Genomic DNA, 21,378 nt, shown 5'->3' on the forward strand with positions numbered 1-21,378 from the left:
TAAATTCTTTATAGTCCTCCGCTTCTTTGTCTGTTATGATAGATTTGGGTATCCCTTTGTTTTCTTTCGACTGCTGTCTCCTCACAGTAGTAGTGCTATGAACTCATGACATTGTAAAATGAATACACTGTAAAAATACATATTTTCAGTTTTTTTTTCAGTCATCTATAAAAGTGGGAATGTGTTCAGTGTCCAGGTGAAAAATGTTTGGAATCTGCACACTCAGGAAATGGTCAAACACCATAACAAAGCAAATACGATGATCACATGTTTTCTACTAAGATTCGGTGATTTAAACTTGCTCAGCAATTAAACAGCCTGTCTTATTGATCAGATTTCTACTTCTACTCTGCAAGTTTCAACTTATCCCAGTTAACACCTCTTTAACACCAGGTGTAAAAGAGTGAATTAAATTCCTTAGTGCAAGCCTTGCAGGAATTGCACTTACATTTTAAATAAGAGTAAAAAGAAAATCAAATATACATAAAGTGTGTGTAAGAAAGGCTGTTTGAATGCAGAGTACATAAAGTAGCTAGCCTTGCAAATTGTATTTTAGGACTCTCAGCAACATGGAAGGACTAATTATAAAGTCACTTTTTATAGTATTATAAAACCTGCTTTTTGAAAAGGTGCTTAACAAAAAATGTATATTATATCACCAGATTGTAAGTATGGAGTACCGGTATGCCCAAACAAGTTTGATATGAGCAAAGTAGAAAAGGGGAGCTTCAGACCATTGTGTGCTTGTGTGGCTGAGAACAACAAATCACTGCTACTAACTCATCCATCGTTCATATTTGCTGCATGTAATAGCTTTTCAGTTGCAGTTTCTCTAGTAACAATTGAATTGACAGTTCCATTGGTTCTCAACTGCTATAAGTCTAACTGTCTCGCCATCTCTTAAGTAAATAGAAAATACATTTTCATGTCAGGATACCAGTTTTAACCAGTTAGGAGAGAGAACTACAGGATACAGAATAATCAAGTGACATTGGAAGTGTTGACAAAGAAGTGAGCTGACAAAACTGGAACACAAACTATTTGTTCCCAGCCTTTACTCATCTCTGAGGAGAAAAGCTATAAAACTGAAGCTGATAAAAGGGTACTCTCCTAGTTGGCTGAAATTGGCAACCCACCTGAAAATGTACAGTATTTTCTGTTCATTAAAGAGCTAGAGAGGTGGAGACCCCTGTTATTGAACAAGCACTATGCTATGGCAATGATTACTCAGAATAAAGAGCTTTTAACAAATTGGGACTTTTGACAAAAAAACATTTAGTTTTAACCAAAAAATATCACACTACCTTCAAATTGACACTTAGAATTTAACATTTTTTGCTTTCACTTTCACTGAGGTACCATGAGTTAAGTTAGGTATTTGGTATAACTTAAGTAATCCATTATTTATTTGAGGAAAGTCAAAGTAGATTATAGCCTAAATAGTTAAAATCATCTTCTTTTCTTTATTATCTGGTAGGTGTTGCCTTAATAATTAAACTGTATTGATCCCAAGGGAAAGATGTCATGGCAGTAGGCTAGTAGGCCTATGAAAAAAGAAAGATGTATGAAAAAATACAATTGGGTGTAACTTATGTTGTTGATAGTAGGCTATGTCTTTTGACATCAGAAAATTATCATTTCATGCTAGTGGATGCCACACTTATGGAATACCAAAACTGCCAGTTTTGGTATTCCATACATGCAGTGTGAAGACCCTGTAGCATGGGGCAGTCAGGAAAAAAAGGTTGAAATCACAATTCCTGTAGCCTACAGCTGAATATGCCTAAATAAGAAGTTAGATCATTTAATGTGATTCTGGTAAATAGTGGTAATGTAGGCTATATAGATGGGCACGACAGATGCTTTTCATCTGAAAATTCGGAGAAACAAGCCCTTGAGGGGATTCCAAGGGGGTCCCCATATAAATGATGGATAGTTAGGAACCAAAAGGACCCTTATGTGGCTGTAACTCTGTGTACAAATGGAACCAAATGAGGTCCATTTGGTTCCATTTGTACACTTATGGTGAGTGATGGTGGTTCGTGGTCTAATGCGGGGGTTCTCAAAGTGGGGCCCGGGGACCCCCAGGGGCCAGAGCCTATATACATCAGCTATTAAGCATCAGCTATGTCAAGAATGTTTGAATATTTTTGACATTTTTAACACCACAAATCTTGTATGGGGTCCTTGGCCCAACATATTTTTAGATGGAGGTCCGCGGCCAAGTAGGCCACATTCATTTAGGGGTCCTTGACAAGAAAAAGTTTGAGAACCACTGGTCTATCAGTCCCGCTCCAGTGTGTGGCTTAAAGCTAACGATCAATCAACTAACAACAATGCGCTCTGCACTCAGGCACCTGCAACAGCTGTGCGTAGTAGTAGAGAGAGAGAGAGAGAGAGAGAGAGAGAGAGAGAAGGGAGAGGGAGAGTGCTGAGAAGTTGTCTTCTACCAAGCAGAGAGCAGAGTATAGTCTTCAGTTCAGACAAATATTAGCAAAAGTGGTGACAAAACCGTTAAAGCCTGGTCTATATAGGCAACTGCATCGTATGACGATGTTGCGCGCCGAAAATAACAAAAACAAATCGAGCCGCAACCGCAAGACACCCGTGGCCATGGCAAGAATGGACTTAACAACTGCTAAAAGTGTGGATTTCTTTGGCACTGTGAGTAGGCTGTTTGGCAGTGCGTGCATGGCGTGCGCGTCTGAGTGATGATTGATTGATTGATTGAATACTTTATTAGCAGTTTGCCCAAAAAAAAGAACAGGAAAATGCAGTTCTCAATACAAGGTCTACTAAGAGGATTATACCCAAGAAAGCCCTATGGCTTGTTTCCATTAGGGTCCTATGCATTCAATTAACCGAAACATTTAATGGCAGACAGATACAATACTTTGCAAAGACATCATATAAACGAGTAGTAGTCAAAAAGAAAAACATGTACAGTAAACAGTTCAGGGGGGACGGGGGACGAAGGCTTTGAATTTTTACAAGGGCCAGTTCCGAATGGCAGCCGCCTGTATTTGCTCTTCTAGAGCGGTTTTGAAGGCAGTAAGGATTCACTTTTGTATAACTGTTGCTGTTGGCAGGGCATTCCACATTTTGGTGGCATAGAATAGAACGAATTTAACCCCTTGCTTTAGCCAAATCTGAGTTGAACGTTTGTGGAGCTCCCTCTGTGACGTTTTTGAAGTAGTTTGACAGGTACATGGGTGTCTTTGTGGTGTTGCGTATCTTGTACTGTAGACCAGGCCCATTGCAAGTTGCTGTACTCTGTCCTCTACCCTGAGCCATCCCACCCTAGCATAATGAGCAGGGGTTAGATGAGTTCTAGATGTGAGGCCAAGCAGTAGCCTGACCAGTTTGTTTTGGGATGTATGGAGCATAGACTGTAAAAGGCCTTGTTTTTAAGGCCTTTGTGGTGCGATGGTACCAAGAGGCTGGATGGATTTGAGTTTGTGCATGTGAGCAGTGCTGCTGTGTAAAACCCTAATCTGCCTTACTCCTCCTAAAAATACTGTTAAATTAACCAGCATGTCCTGCTAAATCCAAAACATTTTAATGGTTGGTTTTGGACTTATTTTGTTGCAAGAGAAAATTGTAATAACATTGTTCTAAAATTGTTACTACTACTGTACCATGAGCCTATAGCCCTGTGATTTGGAAATGTATTTAATATCACAGTCATTCAATGGCTGAGCCTACTAAAAAGCAAAAATGATATCTGCACATACAACCCCCAGAAATGTTTTGGTCAGTAGACTGAGCCTTTGTTGGCCATAGTTTGTTTTCTATGTCAATCCAAAGGAAGATTAATGTTAGAATTATTTGCTGATAACCAACAAGGCCCCACTAATGTCCGGGTTGGACTAGAGTTGGTGACCCATCAACATTTCTCCCCCCCAATCAAACAAGTCTGGATATGGCCCTATATGGTATGATACAAGCTTTAAGCTACATTTGTTAGATGTTGGCTAAAGTGAAAAAGACCCCAACAGCTATTGTAGGCTAATTGATATTTCTTCATCCCTGTGTCCTTCCATGCTTCACCTTTCTACAGGATGACTTTCAGTGAGTGCTGCTTAGTTGAACCACCTGGCACAAGCAGAGCAGAAGCGATACCACCATTAAGAACAACCATTTCTACAAGGTCACCTTAGGTAATTTAATAATTATAATCTTTATTTTATCACCTGTGTTGATGAGGTGCTGGCCACGGCAGGTAATAATGTTGACAAGAATGAGGCCGCACAGCTCTTAGACACGATGCAGAAAGTTTATTTAAAATGAAATGAAAAAACGTTTCGACGGTGAAGTCTTCCTCAGGGTTTGAACTGCACCTTTCTTAACATGGTTAAAGCACTGTACAAAGAAAAATGGAAATAATTAAACAGCCTTAAAAGCTATTAAAGGCCATGGTGCAGCGGACCATGCAGAAATAGTGGGGTTCAAACTGCTGTAACTGCTGTGGTGACTAAATGTCCCTCATCATGTCTGTCTGGCTTCGCCTAATCTCTCAGCACCACTACTGTACCTTAAACATGTAGTGTACTCGGGAGGAAGTGGACTAAGAAAGGGGAGACGGAGAAGCCAAACCGAGTTCCTGTCTACACAAAAAAGGAGGTGGTTCTCCCAGAGGCAAAAACAAATAAACAAAAAAATATTTGAAAAAATATTTTCTTAGCCTATCTATCGTCTAATGGAGGGAGATTGTACTCTTTGCCCTCTCAGTGCCTGTCTGCAGAGACGACGAAATCTGAGACAAATTATGTCAAAACACGTCAGAGGTTGATGTAAACAAACAGCCAAGATCCGTAGTAAATCAAAAGTGTTCACTCACGCCAATGGTTTCTGAAGCATTTTGCTGGGATAGCCATTCAGACAAGGTTATATCTTGCTGGCTACTAAACCTTTCTTCAAACAAGGACTGGGGAAATCATGACCATTGCAGCTAACATTTAAAGCCTAAAATCACAGCCTTTGGGTGACTATTCCATTGGGAACTGTTGTACATTTACCTTTAAGTCCAGTGGATAAACAGTGGCCTAGCTTGTTTACCATGCATTAAGAGCGTGTCAGGTGTTTTAGATTTTGGGGAGGCAGCCAGTCGGTGGAGTTGAAGCCATTTGATTAGCCTGACCAACTGTATTTATCCTACTGTCTGGGGAGAGCAGCAGCATAGCATGTCCAGGAGTCACAGCAGAACAAATAGTCTTTAGCGAGTATTTTCCAGCAAGGGAATCCTCTCCTACCAATCTTAAGATGCCATTCAGAGACATATGAAGATGAAATAACTATATGTTTGAACGCTAGTGTTTGATTACTGTCCATTACTGTGTGTGTCCATCTTCATGAGCACACAGTTTTAATTGTCTGGTAATTGTATTCCGCCAGCAGAGAGCAGCAGTTCACATCCTCTCTGCTACTGCTGCTTCCTGGTAGCTTTGAGTGGATAATTAGATCACAGAGATTTGTACAAGAAAGTTAGAACGGTATATATTGAAACACTTAATTGAAAATGAATCTAATTTCAGGATGAATGTATGTATATGTGAGGGCGTGCACTTGTGAGATTGCTCCCTTCCTTGTATGCACCAATTAAGGTATTTACAAAACAGGGCCTTCCCTCAGTTCCAGCAAGTTGTGCAGTTGTTTCTCATAATTTGTCCTACAACTTAAAATGGCCTGTTTCCCTTTACTCTGAGATCTTTATTTCCTGGTTGGAGCTTATTATTTATCATTATCTGTTAAAATGGCCTGAAAGCGTAACTAAAGATGGTTAAACAAAAAAATAAAACATAGTATGCCCTTGAGTTTCATTTGTGGTTTACTTTGTTTTAGAGACCCTTTATGGAAAGTAAAGTTAACTCTTGAGATTTATATTGCAAGTCGTGACAAAGAACCCACACAATCTTTTAATTGGCTATACAATTATATTTCATTTGGTGCATCAGAGGGGATGAGAAAACAAAATGGCAATAAAGACTAATTTATACTCACACCGTTGTGCGACGGAATATAAATTAAGCATGATGTGCCGTTTGGAGAGGGGTAAGCTGGCATGAGTATGGTACTAATGAACCAGTTGTTCAATAAGTAATAGTAATAGTCTGCTTGCTTGTGTATCGGTGCCTCAGAGTAGGTCTCAGTGGGTTGTGGTGGTCAGCTGCTGAATGATGATGGCGTGGCATTACAATTCATATGAATGGGTTCAGGAGTGAAAGCTTAACCATGCACAAAAGTAATTTTATGCTATCTGCATGACTCTGGCCTAACTATAAAGGCTAAAACCACTGTGAATTGGGCCACTGAGTAATTGTAGATCAAAGTCAGAAATGGAATTAAGTCTATTTAGCAAGTACATATATCGAGGGAACTGGACATGGTAGTCGGTGCAGACACTTTTATTCATCTGGGATAGAATAAAAAAAGCTCATTCTACAAGCCAGAATACATTAGCCTGTATAATGATTAAGTACATCATGACATTGAGCGAGCTTAAATTTCATTCTCAGTAGTTTAGCCTGACTCCAATGTAAAGTCTATTTCAAATCAAGATGGTCATTTGTCTACACTAGATTGCAAATTAAAAATAATAAGAATGAAAGTCATATACTTAATTTACTGTATGAACAGCCTTCAGATAACTAGAAGCCAAGTAAAAATAAAGGAAGGCTAATAATGGATCCTCTTAGGTTTAGAGAATCTAAGACGTTTATTGTGTTTAATTTAATCTTTTCAAGACGGATGATGTTTGTTGAGCATACAATAAAGACTTATCTTGAACCCTGGAGACCCCTAATCCCTGGAAAACCACAGTCATTACCTTAGTGGGGAAGTGGAGATTTGCTTAATTGAGTTGTTGGGAAGCCAATAAACCCTGCAGCTGTCAGGAACCACAGCATTCATAGGGGAGGAACACAGCATATAGTTTAATTCTGAAACAGGGAGACAGAGAAAGAGAGATAGTGAGTAGGGCTCAGACTTCAATCAGTTTAACTTTTTAACACTTGTTTAGTTTAGTGGTACATTACTAGTTTAAACAGCGCTTAACTCAAACAGTTTGAGTTAAAGGGATTGTGGGCAACATTAAGCCTAAATTTGAAAAATATTTATATATATATATTTTGCATTTTTTCCCCTCTATCAGCCACTATATAATGATGCTGGGGTGTTTTCCTGCATTGAAACAGTCCTCTTTCTGAAATCTGTATTTTCCCTACTGTTTATGTTTGTCTGGGACGTAAATGAACGCACGCATGTGCGCATCCGTGCACGTCCGTGTCCGTGTGAACTTTTTACTTTTGGTTTTAAAACGCTCTCAAACAGAATTTACTTTTAAGATAGCGTTTGGATAGAATTTAGTTGTTTAACTTCATATATGTGGTCAATTTATCATGAAAGAGCTTATTCAAAAATAAAAATTCAGAGAACCAGCAGGGGCGGGCAGTTCCGCGAATTGTATCCGAATAGAGCAACCTACATTCGGCATGGCCCGTTTAGAAGTCCCCTTAACTCTATGGAAGTCCTCCCTGCGTCACCCCCTGGTGGTCGGGGAAACAAACTGCGGGAGTTTTTTTCTTTGTTTATCTCTGAACTTGCCTACAATCCCTTTAAGCGCTGTTTTCAGAAATGTTTTTAAGTATTTCTTTTAGGTGCGTATTCTGCGTAATATATACAGTGGCATACTTAATGTAATACACAATAGGCAAACTTTTTCATTATGCAATGCGAAGTTCCAGACCATAGACCCTGCCCACTCTCTGAGTGGACTGCCTCAATATCACTTACCCTACCTTTTTAATTTAGTATTTTGTGAACATGTCTCTCCTAAAGCTAGAAAACTGAAATCATCCCTGCCATGATTCATTCTCATTTTTAGAGGAACCATAGATATATTTTTAAGTTGTCCCCACTGGGACAGTCATTACATCATTACATATAATTTAACATGGCAATGACTGCATCGCCACATAAAACAATGATTATTTTATGGTTATTATCAATAGGCTGCCACAAGACACAATTAGGGACTTTTAAAAAATATATATTATTGAACCAGCAACTGGGACCATACTGTACAGGACTGAATATGTCACTGGCACTGATTTTGTTGCTTTGCAGGCCAGGTTCTACTCGAGATTAATCAGTGTAGCTGATTAAAATGACATACAAGAAAACAATTAAACTCTCGGCTACAAAAGTGCTGCATGAATGACAACTGTGTTATACAGTACGTGCTATGCTTTATTTGATTTGATTTTGTGTTAACAAGCTCTGAGGTTCTCCAAGTATTTTAAGATGAGTGTATACTGCAAATGGTCTGATACGATTGATTTTCTACTTGACTACGGTTAATTAAATAATTTATCTTTTCATAGCACCCTCACACTATTCTCATTCCCCTCCATATCTTATCTTCACCTGCGTTGTTGTATTTCTTAATGAAATGAACTGGTTAGACCAACCGCCCACCCCCCCACCGCGCGCACACACACACACACACACACACACACACACACACACACACACACACACACACACACACACACACACACACACACACACACACACACACACACACACACACACACACACACACACACACACACACACACACACACAGAGCTTTCATATACTTCCCTTTACATCTTTGTCATAAACCTCATGTGACAGTATGGTTCTGCATCATTTTTCTCTGCGTGACACTGCCATGCAAACCAAACCCACAAGGCACAACGTTTATTATCACAGCCTGGCACGGAGACTCCCATTCCCTCTCACACTCGTTATTTGTCTCACTTTCTCTCTCTTGCTCTGCTAATTCCCTACTTGCCTTTTATTACTAACCCTCTGCATCTCCTCGCACATGACACCCCCCACCCCATCCCCACACCTTTCCCTCCTCATCCATCTATTCGACAATCTCCATCTCACTTCCATCCATCACTCTGCTAGTGGGTGAATGAGGGAAAAATTAAGAACAGGCGGGCTAAAAGACAAATGAGGGTGAACAGAGGAAAGAGAAACAGATTCAATAAGAGTTTTTACTGTGGAGAAAGCTAGCAGGGAGAGCGTTTTTGTGTGACGTCTGCCCCCCCCACCCCCCCAGCCCCCTGCCTCCCCTCCCGTGACTCTATCTCTGTCTCTCTCCCAACCGTTCCCTTTTGCTCGATCCTTCTCTTGATTTCTCTCTCTGCGTAAGCGTGTGTGTGTGTGCCTCCCATCTCTCGTCTTCACTGTAGTTCACTGCCGCCACAGATGCGCTGGGAAGAGGAGGTTAAGAGGATGTATGTGGCCAGAAGAAAACAGGAGGAGTTTGGACTGGCATGCACAGCTAACCGGCGGCTCTGATCATCTGCGGCTCGCTCGCTCTCTGTCCCTCCCAACCCCTCTATCTCTCCTTCTCTCTCTCCTCTCTCTATCTCTCTCTTCCACCCCGCCTCTCTCTTTCTCTCACGCTCTTTTACACACACACACACACACACACACACACACACACACACACACACACACACATACACACTCTCTCTCTCTCTCCTTCTCTCTCTGTTTCGCACACACACACGCTCTCTCAGACCTCGCACTGGCTGGATGTCATCTCGCTACGCTGAACGAGAGGTGCTTAGGCTTGTCATTAACTGGGCAGGGAGATCCTGAAATCTGGACGTGCGTGCGAGCGAGCGGGCTTCTGTGTGTGTATGAGTTGTGCTTTTGACTGTGACTGAGTGCAAAGCAGGGGCATTGATATAAACAGAGACAGCTTTGATTGGCTTGAGTGACTCTCGTTTGCTTCCTGTGTCACATTGGACCTAACTACCTCTGGGATTTTGTCAGCGAAAACAAACACAGCAAGGGTTTTGGGGGCAACAGGAGGGACAGGTGTGTGTGTGTGTGTGTGTGTGTGTGTGTGTGTGTGTGTGTGTGTGTGTGTGTGTGTGTGTGTGTGTGTGTGTGTGTGTGTGTGTGTGTGTGTGTGTGTGTGTGTGTGTGTTGGGGCAAGGAGGGCATATAGTAGGAAGCCATAGTCAGGCTGGCATCCACACAGTGACTCTCAACTGAAGGAAGTGATTGAGAAAGTGGGGGGTGGTGACTGGAGGAGAGGAATGCCATGAGGGAACATATCTCTCCTGGCGTTCCCCTCTCTCTCTGTGTAATCATTGCTGGGGATGTCGAGGTCTATGCCTCAGCGTTCTTCATATTCTCACTCTTAGGTTGATATGGCTTGGCTCCATGTTTTATAATTCTCTCAGTTATCTGTAAGTGGTTTTCTACACAGTACAATTCTCAGTGTTCATTGTAATGCGGAAAAGTGTATAAATGGAACCAAATGGACCTGTAGGGTATTGGTTGTCATTCGCTGCAGGTGTCAGTGTATTTCTCTTTCTGAATCTGTATATTCTGCCCCCTCTCTCACATTGCCCCTCCGTTTTATTCTCTCTCTCTCTCTCTCTCTCTCTTGCTCTACCTGGTGTGAACGTTATCCATGTAGCCAGGCATGCTGGGCATCTCAGTTGCATATATGTAGGGCATTCATTGACTTTCATCTGTCTGTCTGTCTCTCTCTCACTCACAGTCTCTCTGTCTCTATGCAGGTGTGAATACACTGGAGGCTCCCTGGTACAGGGGCTGGAGGGATGATGATGGATCTGAAGGAGAGTTGTGGTAGTGAGGGGAGCCACGAGACCTCCAGTCTGCAGCCCACCTCCTGGCAGGCCTTCGCTCACACCAGCTCACTCCACGGTCTGCGCTTCATCTTTCCTTACGGTCAGCCTACTGCACGACGGCTGCTCTGGGCAGCCGCTCTGCTGGCCTGCCTGGGACTGTTGGCCCTGGAGAGTGCCGAGCGCCTGGCCTACTTCCTGTCTTACCCCCATGTGACCAGCATGGACGCGGTGGTATCGGGCAGCCTGGTGTTCCCCGTCGTGACCGTTTGCAATCTCAACACGTACCGCTTCAGCCGGCTCACTCGCAACGACCTGTATCACGCCGGAGAGCTGCTGGCCCTGCTGGACGTCCACCTGGCCATTCCCCAGCCTCAGCTGGCCGAGCCCGATGTGCTGGCTTTCCTTCAGGACAAGGCCAACTTCACCGCCTATAGACCCAAGGCCTTCAGCATGAAGGAGTTCATTGAGCGGGTTGGACACGACTTGAAGGACATGATGCTCTACTGTCGTTACCAAGGCCAGGAATGTAGCCACAGCGACTTCAGCACCGTGAGTACACTATCGCTCAGCTTGTTTATATCTCGTCTCCAGTCCTAGAGCCTCCAAATTCAAAAGAGAGAGAGAGCCTCATTATTCTTCATTGTATGACTGCGTTTGCTGAGTGACATAAAATTGAAAATGGTATTTTTGGCGGCTTAAGGCTATAAGGTGTCTGGGGTTCTTGTCCTTATTCCTTTTTTCTGCTGGTTACATAATTTGATGTGTGCTGATAGATGCTTTTCCCCTCCTACACTGTTGTGCTGCGAGTTCCCTACTGTGTGTTGTCCTTTGGGAGATTTGCACCCTTGTGCACAGCTTGGATTATAAGTCTGTGCCTTAAGCAGACTGTCAGTTGTTTACTCGTTGTCAACCCTATTCATATATTTTATTATTCTCAGCACCGGTAACCCCGACACGCAATGGCATGTTGTGTCATGACACCTGGTGCAACAGGTCTACAGTATATTGAACACACCTCTGACGTTCTACGATCTATAGGACAAATTACAAGATTCACCAGCCACTTTGATTATCATTACCAGCCCACATTTTATTTAAACTGATCAAGATCTCCAAAGGATCAGTGGCTACTTGCTAACTGTTGAGTGGAGATAACACACCAGCCACAGCTTTGAATAGTGTGAAATTGCCATCAGCCATCAAGTGCCGGTATGTTGCCCCGAGAAGTGTACCTTCTTCATTTATTCTGAAGAAGGCATGTGCCCCAAAACTAATTTGGGAGCTATTGTTCAGTCAGTGTGTGGATTTCATTTCCAATTTCTCTTCAAATTGATTTATTATTGTGTTATATTAGATATTATGTACAAGTCTGCTGTACCTACTCTGTTATTCATCTTGGCAAGTGATCAACAATCTGCTACTCCAACAATAGTTGGTTGGTAAAATGAAAATATGAAATATGAAAGATACAAGCAAATTCACTGTATCGAATGACAAACCTGTAGACAGAGGGAGCACGTGCCCAGGCCAGTACTAACACATGCCATTACATATAGTATGCTTATATGCATAGAATTCATTTTAGAGTTAAAATAATTGAACACAGAATGTTGCAGCCAAGACAGTCAGGTGGTAAGGGATCTTTCTTTCCCCACGTTTCTTTCTTGAAACCGATGACCACATAGTGCACGCACAGGGCAAGCAGCTGCATATAAATACTGCAAGGATCTGATCTGCAGGCTTTGATGAGCTGTTTGGTTTGAGGAAAACAATATTTTGTGTCACCACTTAAGCCCTACAGTATATACTTGTACAACGAATAGCGAAAATAGACAATCTATAAGCTCACAACACATTGCATTGCGATGCACTGTGAGCTTGTAGATCTGCCATTTTTTCTATTTTTGAAAATCCTTGGAAACTTTTGCCTATTAAGTGGTTAAGGGGGGAGAACATCAAAAGAAGCGCTGCGTCTCAACCAGCCGGCTGGAGACTTCAAACGCATTAAAGCATCTATGCTTCTTTGTTTATTGTTTCTAATCCAGATGGGTTGATATCTTCATGTTTCATCTTGAGATGGCCTTACTGCTGAAAACTCTTAATTGGAACAACAAATGGCGGATTGATTATGTGACGGTTTTAGTGGTTTCATGTTGCAGTGTAGGGGATGCCCCCTGGGGCGTCCCATGCAGTCAGCCATACATAAAACCACACCTGAGCGCTCACAGACGTGCAGTGGTGTAAAGTAACTAAGTACATTTACTCAAGTACTGTACTTAAGTACAATTTTGAGGTACTTCTACTTTACTGGAGTATTTCCAATTGTCTATACTTTTACTTCTACTCTACATCTCAGAGGCAAATATTGTACTTTTACTCCACTACAATTATTTGAAAATTTTAGTTACTATAGTTACTTTGCAGATATAAATCATTACATTAACCACTTAGCCCTATTAATACCTATGTTTATAGGCCTACTATTGGAATCTTACACACCTGCTCCCAAATCATTAATTACATCATTTCAGTGCAAAAGTAGATCATATTATAGGCTATCACTCTAGCGCAGGTCAGAGCGCTCTCTCTCTCTCTCTCTCTCTCTCTCTCTCTCACACACACTCAGTGTTGTGACTCTCTAATTGACTCCCCTTAATAACCCTTCTGTATACTGTGTGACCTGCCTTTGACCCACAACGTGAGATAATCATGCACTGTCACACATGCACTGTATTATGGAAGTTTTCCAGACTTCAAACGGAGGTGCTGTATGTATGAATGCAACATTCCGGTTTGGTAGGATTGGACATACAACTGACTTTATGCTGGCAGGACCCTTGAGTTAAGTCTGGGGTAATATCCGATTGAGCCCAAAATGGCTGAATGTGTGACGAGTGGAGCCTCCCCTCCTCCCGAGCTGTTTGGAGAGAGAGATACAGTAGTTAACTGAAATCCATTTTCATTCTGCTTTTTATTAGTGTTTGAGTTGGAAATATTTACAGATCAAACTTCCATGAAATGGCTCATAAGCGAAACAAAACATAAACGTCTCTTTAGTAATTGTAGACAATTACTAACCTGCGCAGTGTGCACTAGTCTGTACATAGAGACCAATTTTTCCAGCTCGGAGGACGGGCTTGTTTTTATGAAAAGTAGGTTGTAGCTCGTTGTCTGCATTAGGCGAACTATGTTAGGAGAGATGTTTCGTTTGTCTTTTGTATGGGTGTATCAATGGGAGACCGCATGTCAAGGAATTCAATGTATCTGTCATGTTCTGTGGAAGTAAGAAAGAAATGATTGCATTTGATCCTCGCATCTCCCTCACACTGTTATATTTAATCATTTAATTTAATTTAATTTAATCTAATGTGTGCCATCCTTCACCTTATCAAACACGCTATTTACCTTCATGTATGAACGCATTTGAAACAAACATTCTCCTGTTGCGTGTAACATGTGTGAAAGGCCAACACTGGCCTAATTCCAGAGACATTTTCTAGTGTTCATATGAGAAAGTAGCTAATGTCTCTCTCTCTCTCACACACCATTTCTCCCTGTCTCTCTCTTTCTCTCTCTCCAAACAACCTCCATCTCTCTTTCTCTGTCGGCACGCCATAATTTGTCTTAACTCTTTCCCAAGGAAAAATGCTTGGTAGAGTTGGGTGATGTTGGGGGAGGATGATGGTAGACACCCAAATGGCCAGTCCAAGAAGGTGTGCGGGTTGTGTGCAGGGGGGAGGCACGTGTGACGGTGAGGGAGAGAGTATGCAGTTAGAAGCATATCTGTGAATGCAGCAGTGAAGCATAGCTGTGATCGCAGCAGTGCAGTATGTACAGTTTAGGCTATTTATCAGTGAATAAATGCTCCTACTGTGCACTTAAAGATGTTTATGGTGGAGCGGCATATCTGCTTATGGAGCGCTGGAGCACAAGTTAATTTTAAATCCTTAATTACAAAACCAGTTTGCCATGCCATCTCTTTGCCATGTATCTGACATCCTTCATCTCCGTTCTCCGTTTGCCTGCTTACCAAAACGTTGCTCTGCGCTCCATAAGAGTAGTTAAAGCAGCACTTCACTGCTGCAAGAAAGCTGCAGTCACTCAAAGTTAGCACTATTTATAGTGGGAAAGAGTATTGTCGAGGAATTCTGGAACAATCAGTAATTGAAGAGGTAAATGGAGTCAGAGACGCTTATTTCAAGGTGGTGGTGGTTGTGCTTTAATTAGATGATATCATGGGGAGAAGTAAATTAGACACACAGGTACGTGGTAAAGGGATCAGACCATAGTTATAGTCATGATAAGAGAGAAGCTGCTTGTGTGATAAGGACCAAGCTGTACTAAAAACAATAGATACCAGGCCTAAGCTTGACTCTTGACTCTTATAATATGCAAAATGTTGGATCATATCAAGGCAAAAGATGAACAACAAAAGTATTAATATTTTAAATTGATGCCCTATGACTGGAAAACATAATGTAGAAGTACTGTATGTGTTCTGTGCCAAATACTATAACAATAACTATAAATATGTGGAAGTGGAATTGAAGTGGATGGCACGTACAGTCAATCACAACTATAACGGAGCTTATGAACGACAGAAGCACTGCCAGTCAAAATCAATCAGAAGGACATCTAGGATGATTTTATTAACGGAGATGAGGAGACGATTATGAATAAATAACTCTAGCTGGTAGCTGCATTACCTCAGGTACAACTATCTCGCATCCTTATTACTAATAATCATATAGTGACATTATCAATATCTCCTATTGTATGTGTCTTTTAGCACCTTGGAGATCTCTCACTCTCCCCCTCTCTGTGGCCTCTGACACAGCTTGACTGTGCAGTGCGTGTTTGGTGCCACTGTTTACAGAACGTTATTGTTCATCAGTGTGGACGCTCAAATAATTATCCCTATAGTTATCGTGCTTTGTTTGAACAACTTTTTCCTCTTGAATGTCTTCCACTGTATAATATTCCAATTACCATCATGCCTTGTGCACCTCCCTTCCAAAGTCACTTCATCCCCCTCATTAAGGTAAAAACATATATGGCATATGCAAATTGACTGAAGTTGTAAAATTTTACAAAACAGGCTAATGCAGTTAGTTCATTGTCTCCGCCAGGCTGAAGGCGTTGCAGAGACTATGTTTTTCCGTCGGTCCGTGTGTGTGTCCGTCCGTCCGTGTGTCTGTCTGTGAACAGCTAATCTCTGCCACCGTTGGCCCGATCTACGAAACTGTGCACACACACTCCCTGGATGCCAGAGCATAACCTCTGCCCCAACATTTTCAGATTGGCCTGTTATAGCGCCACCAGGAGGCTGATGTTTGCACAATGTTTAAAAAATATTACTCCTACAGATTATGCCCAGACATCACCCAAATCGGTATGTGATCAAGACAAATCTGCCTGATTGGCTAACATTGGTTTCCAAAGTTTGCCTTTTCACATTAACCTATTATAGTGCCACAAGGAAGCCGAATTTTGTAAAACATTTTTTTTTAAATATTATTCCTACCTGCTCATCTACTCATCAACTTCTACCGCTCTACCATCGAGAGTATCCTGACTTATACTTATGCACAGTCTGGTACTCTAGCTGCACTGATGCAGAGAGAAAAGACCTGCACGGGTGGTTAAGACAGCACAGTGGATCATCGGCTCTCCACTACCATGCCTGAGTGACAGCCACTCAAGCCGTCTCCACAAGCGGGCCTCAAAGATCTTCAAGGACCCCTCACACCCCGTACACCACCTTTTCGAGACCCTTCCATCAGGGAGGCTGAAGGTCATCAAGGCTAGGACCAACAGGCTGTCAAACAGCTTTTTCCCAAGTGCTGTGAAAGCACTGTTGGATTCACACACACACACACACACACACACACACACACACACACACACACACACACACACACACACACACACACACACACACACACACACACACACACACACACACACACACACACACACACACACACGCACACATGAACTCTGTTCTCTCTTTTTATGATGCCAAGTGCAATATGGGCTGTTGGGCAAGTGCAATATTATATGATTTGATTCCCCATTGAAAGATTTATTGTATGTATTATGGATGTTTTTAATGACAACAGACTATGATGACTCGACTATGACGCACTAATAGTTTATGGCATAATGTTGTTCTATCAGTATTTCTGTCTTTGTTGATGCTGTTTGTCTTATGGTTGTTTATGTGGAATATGCTAAATCATTTAAAAACATAATTTATGCCCAGTCACTATACTGCACCTGAGATGTTCCTTTTTACTGAGACCAAGTTTAAAATAAGAATTGAATACACTGAATATCAATACGAAGCAACTGAAAAACCGGTTATTTCAATGGTAGTGGAGATGGAGAGAAAGGATTTTTGTCCAACCAAGAAACAGCAACTAATGGGTGCGAAGAGGGGCACAACCATTGGCGAGACGTGACAAAGGGACACCCTCGGGGCCAGCCATGGGGCCGGTCTGATTGGAACTACATGAAACACGGTCTGTTGTCCACTGTAGTCCAGGAAGAACTGAGATCCCCACTGAGACATAACTGATAACACAACAGTGGCCCTCCAATTTGTTTTGTAAACACAAGAAACACTGCATAATGCATCATGTTTAGTATAGTTTAAGACTCCTTCAGCGGTACAACTTTGTTGCAAAGCCTGCAAAAGTGCAAATCGCCTGCGTGAATCTCTCACGACGACGACCCCCCTCTCCCAAAATATAATTGTTGCTCACCCATTCAATCGCCGATTTACGAACCCATCGGCAATTGTCACACACAGTATGCACTTGCATGAGCACATCAGTACATATGCAATGCACATTCATTATCACACAGGGCCATACATGTGTGAACACATGCACAACACACACATTCTTTGAATACATTACCATGACATGCAAGAGACCAGAGTCAGCGTTGGAGTGACATTGTGATGAATGACCGCTGGGAAGCTTGTAGGAACTTGGAAGTCAGTAAGATTTGACTGATGGAACTGGAGCACAGTACTGCAAGTGAAACGTCAGTAGTGTGCAGATGCCATTTTGGAACAACGTACGTGCGTGCGTGTGTGTGTGCGCGCGCAATGTGTGTGAGACATATTTTACAGCACCAAATGGCAAGATTAATCTTCTGTTTCGATTTCTTTATGCCGGAGTACATTTGTAACTTAACGTGTACCTTGAATAAGCGTTTTTTGCCCACTTGCTGTATTCAATGACACCAAAATAGTGGCTATTGTTCTATCTGAATTCAGCAGTGATTGGATCCCTCTAGACAATCACAGAGCCTCGGGTGTTGGACAGCCAAAAGCTTCTTTTTTTTTGTTGAATTGGATTCTAGTCACTGTGGTTCCCAATGTGGGGTGCAGGGACTACCAGGGGTCCTTGAGGGTTCCAGTTGGTCCCCAGGCAAATGATTGATAGTTAGGAACAAAACAGATCCTCACAAGTTTGTAACTCTGAGAGTGTACAAATGGAAACTGAATGGACCCATACCCATACGGGTCTATTTGGGTTTGACTTGTATACACTCTCAGATTTACAGTAAATGAAAAGGATTTGACTGTGGATTGGGGTCCCAGAGATAAAGATCATATCAAATGGGGGTTGTGTGTGGCCTAATGCATATCAAACTGTTGGTCTTTGAAATGAAAAGGGTTGAGAATCACTGTAAGGATGCTGATTTACTGCATGGTGCAGCTCCCACAGACAGCAGTGGGGCCAGACTGTGACTTGAGTGAAGTTGAGAAATGTGCTGTGATGAGGAACCCTGTGTCTATACTAGTTCTGTGTGTGATACTGATGATGTTAAATGATGTACTCTTGTTGATTTATTTAAGATTGTTGTAGTATGTAGCCAAGTAGGCCTATGTGAACTAAACGTGCACAGAGCAATCGGCCGCCAATCCGAATTGGCCGGTTGTGGGTTGATCGGCCAAAACCGGAGCTCGGCAGGTCACTGTCATAAATTCCGGTTTTGTGTCAAATTGATACAGGGGGCGCTGCACTACGCAGCATGATAGTCACGTCGCGCACAATGCTGAGTCACTAAACATTAGCAAGTAGCCTAGTGCATTGGTTCTCAAAGTGGGGTCCGGGGACCCCCAGGGGTACTTGAGGGGGTCCATTTGGTTCCATTTGTACACTCTCAGAGTTATATTAACATTGATTTTACAATAAAAATTGGGGTCCCAGAGATAGAAATGTCATTAAATGGGGGTCCGCACTCTCCGCAGCCCTAATGCATGTCAAACTGGGGGTCCTTGAAATTAAAATGGTTGAGAATCACTGCTAGAGCCGTAAAAATCTTATCTTATGGGGGTCCCTGGCTTATCTTTTCAAATGGGGGTCCGCGGGCTAATAAGTGTCAATTTGGGGGTCCTTGACATGAAAAAGTTTGAGAACCACTGGCCTAGTGACAACCAACAGATGGAGCTGCTTACCTTATTTGCAATGTATGTATATATTCCATAATCCTGCGTGCAGCATAGCCTACTCAATGCTGTGACCGTCATGTCCTTTTTATGAGCAAAATTAACAGCAGTAACATCGCATCACCAGGCTTTCCGCAGTCTGAGGCAGTTGCAGAAACTTTCACTTTCATGCAACAGTTAGTTGTGGTTGTGTAGCATTACCCTAGCTTGGTCCACTAGAAATGCCTGTGCCTCTCTGAGAAGCCTAATTAGTTCATGCTTCCACATACGATGGTGTCTCGCCTACAGCATAGCTGATCTTCAAGCTCACAACAGGTTCATCTGCAACGTGTCGTAGACTTATAAATCGGGCATCATTTATGCCCCATCATACGGTGTGTCAGTAGTCCAAAATAGCAGATTAGGCTGTATTACCAAACCATGAGTCACAGCTTTTGACCCATTGTGAGGACAGTAGGCAAACAGTATCAGATAGCATCTTCAAAATCAGAAGTTTCATTATTGTGGTAATTGAAAATGGCTTTTTAATACCCATCTATCCATCCATCCATTTAGAATAGCCAATGATGGAAAACTGCAGTAGGCCTATTACGGTAAAAGTACTCATATCTGTAGTCTGTATCGGCGAGTAGGCCTTCTCAGAAGTACTTGGCAGAAATGGCATTGGAGCAACCATACTGTCTAGTTATAGTTCGTAGATAGAAAATTGGAATTGGAAAGACGGTACCGGCAGGTCAGACTAATAAAAAAAACAGGAATCGGACAAGAATATTGCAACTGGTGCATCTCTAATGTGAACATATACAGTATATGACATATTTATTTTGGTTCTCGCAGTGCAAATATACTGTTCAAAAGGGTACACTTTGATCCCTGAAATCTTTTTTTGAGCAGTTTTCATTAGCAGTACACTGTAAATTGTGCCCCCCCCAATAGCGATTGTCCAATGCTGGCTTAGCAACCGTTGCCAACTGGTATATGACCTGGCATGCTCCCATCACATATCATAGCATGCAAAGAATAGGCTCCACACCAAATCTCTAGATTGCTGTGCAGCTGTAGCAGCCACACCATGAAGCAGCACTGCACACGCGGGCGGTGTGTATGCAAATAATTGAGATTGCGTTTAACATATACTGTATATATATACAGTATATTTTGTATATATCAACTAATCGATTAACCGCTTGAGGCTTATTTTATTTTTCGCGATTAATCACGATGCCACGCATTGTGCGCTTGTAGCTCTATTATCACTGTTTGTTCATGTTTTTGAATATTTTGACCTATAATGACATGTCGTCTGCCTTGCTAAACTAATGGCCTATGTCTTTTTTTTTTTTTATCAGGAAAAATAAAAAACTGATCCAAAACAAAACTATATGATATTTCTTAATCATTTCACCCAAAATGTTTATAACAAATTATGACTATTTAAATAGAAATAACACTGTCTGTCAGTTATGTAACATAAGAGATTTAAATAGGTTTAAATAGTATTAAATCTGACTTAGGCCACTTTTTTTTTTTAAATGGCCTAAATCAGTAAATAATTTGGCCTACGTCACAAAACCATGTGACTTAGGCCAAAAAAAAGGCCTATTTTGGCCCAAGTCACACTAGGGAGTTAGGCCATTATACTAAAAGGGGAGTGAAAAGTCAGACAGTCCTTTTCAATTAGGAGATGGCCAGTGTCATGAGGAGCTGACTTAGGCAAAAATATCACTTTCCTCAAAAAATGACTTAGGCCATTAGTTTAGCAAGGTGACGATGGTGAACGGGGATTGATTATTAATCGTTTATTTTACTAAATTATCCATTATGAATATTCTTTTAATAATAGTTTGTACTGTTGCACCTCTGCTGCAGAATTCACCCTGATGCCACAAAACGCACTGCATGTGTGTTTTGTGGCATCAGGGTGAATTCACAAATTAACTACTAAAAGCAATTTAGTTTTTTCTCTCTAAGCTGCCATTGAGAAACTTTGCCACCGGTGCTGAGCAAGAACACAACTCATGATCGCGCCATCCCAACGAGAATGGCAAGGCTTGCACTCATGCCCATGCTGCATCGGCCACTGCAGATGCAGCCCCCCAAATTGTCTGTTATTTATTTTAATTTGATCTATTTTGTTTATCCCGCTCCTGCCTGTCATTGACTGGCTGACGACCCTGCGCTTCACACAATTACGCTGGGTCTCACATCATGTCTCACAGGAAACCTGTGGGAATGCAGGTAGTG

The 21,378-nt window shown here is 41.9% G+C and overlaps 1 protein-coding gene across 2 annotated transcripts in view; it reads left to right on the plus strand.

The window, feature by feature from the left end:
- Positions 1-9,557: 9,557 nt before the first annotated feature.
- asic2 (acid-sensing (proton-gated) ion channel 2) overlaps positions 9,558-21,378 on the plus strand; it is a 388,082-nt gene continuing 376,261 nt past the window's right edge. Inside the window, exons 1-2 of one of the 2 annotated variants that reach the window (XM_084070957.1) lie at positions 9,558-9,621; positions 10,596-11,216. In XM_084070957.1, the coding sequence (XP_083927083.1) occupies positions 10,638-11,216 (579 nt within the window). In that variant the 5' untranslated portion in view covers positions 9,558-9,621; positions 10,596-10,637. Of the gene's footprint in view, positions 9,622-9,863; positions 9,883-10,595; positions 11,217-21,378 lie in introns of those variants that run through there. The other variant, XM_084070958.1, reaches the window with a different exon arrangement.

The sequence above is a fragment of the Gymnoscopelus microlampas genome (genome assembly GCF_963454915.1).
Source record: "Gymnoscopelus microlampas genome assembly, chromosome: 11".
In the NCBI taxonomy this organism is placed as follows: domain Eukaryota; kingdom Metazoa; phylum Chordata; class Actinopteri; order Myctophiformes; family Myctophidae; genus Gymnoscopelus; species Gymnoscopelus microlampas.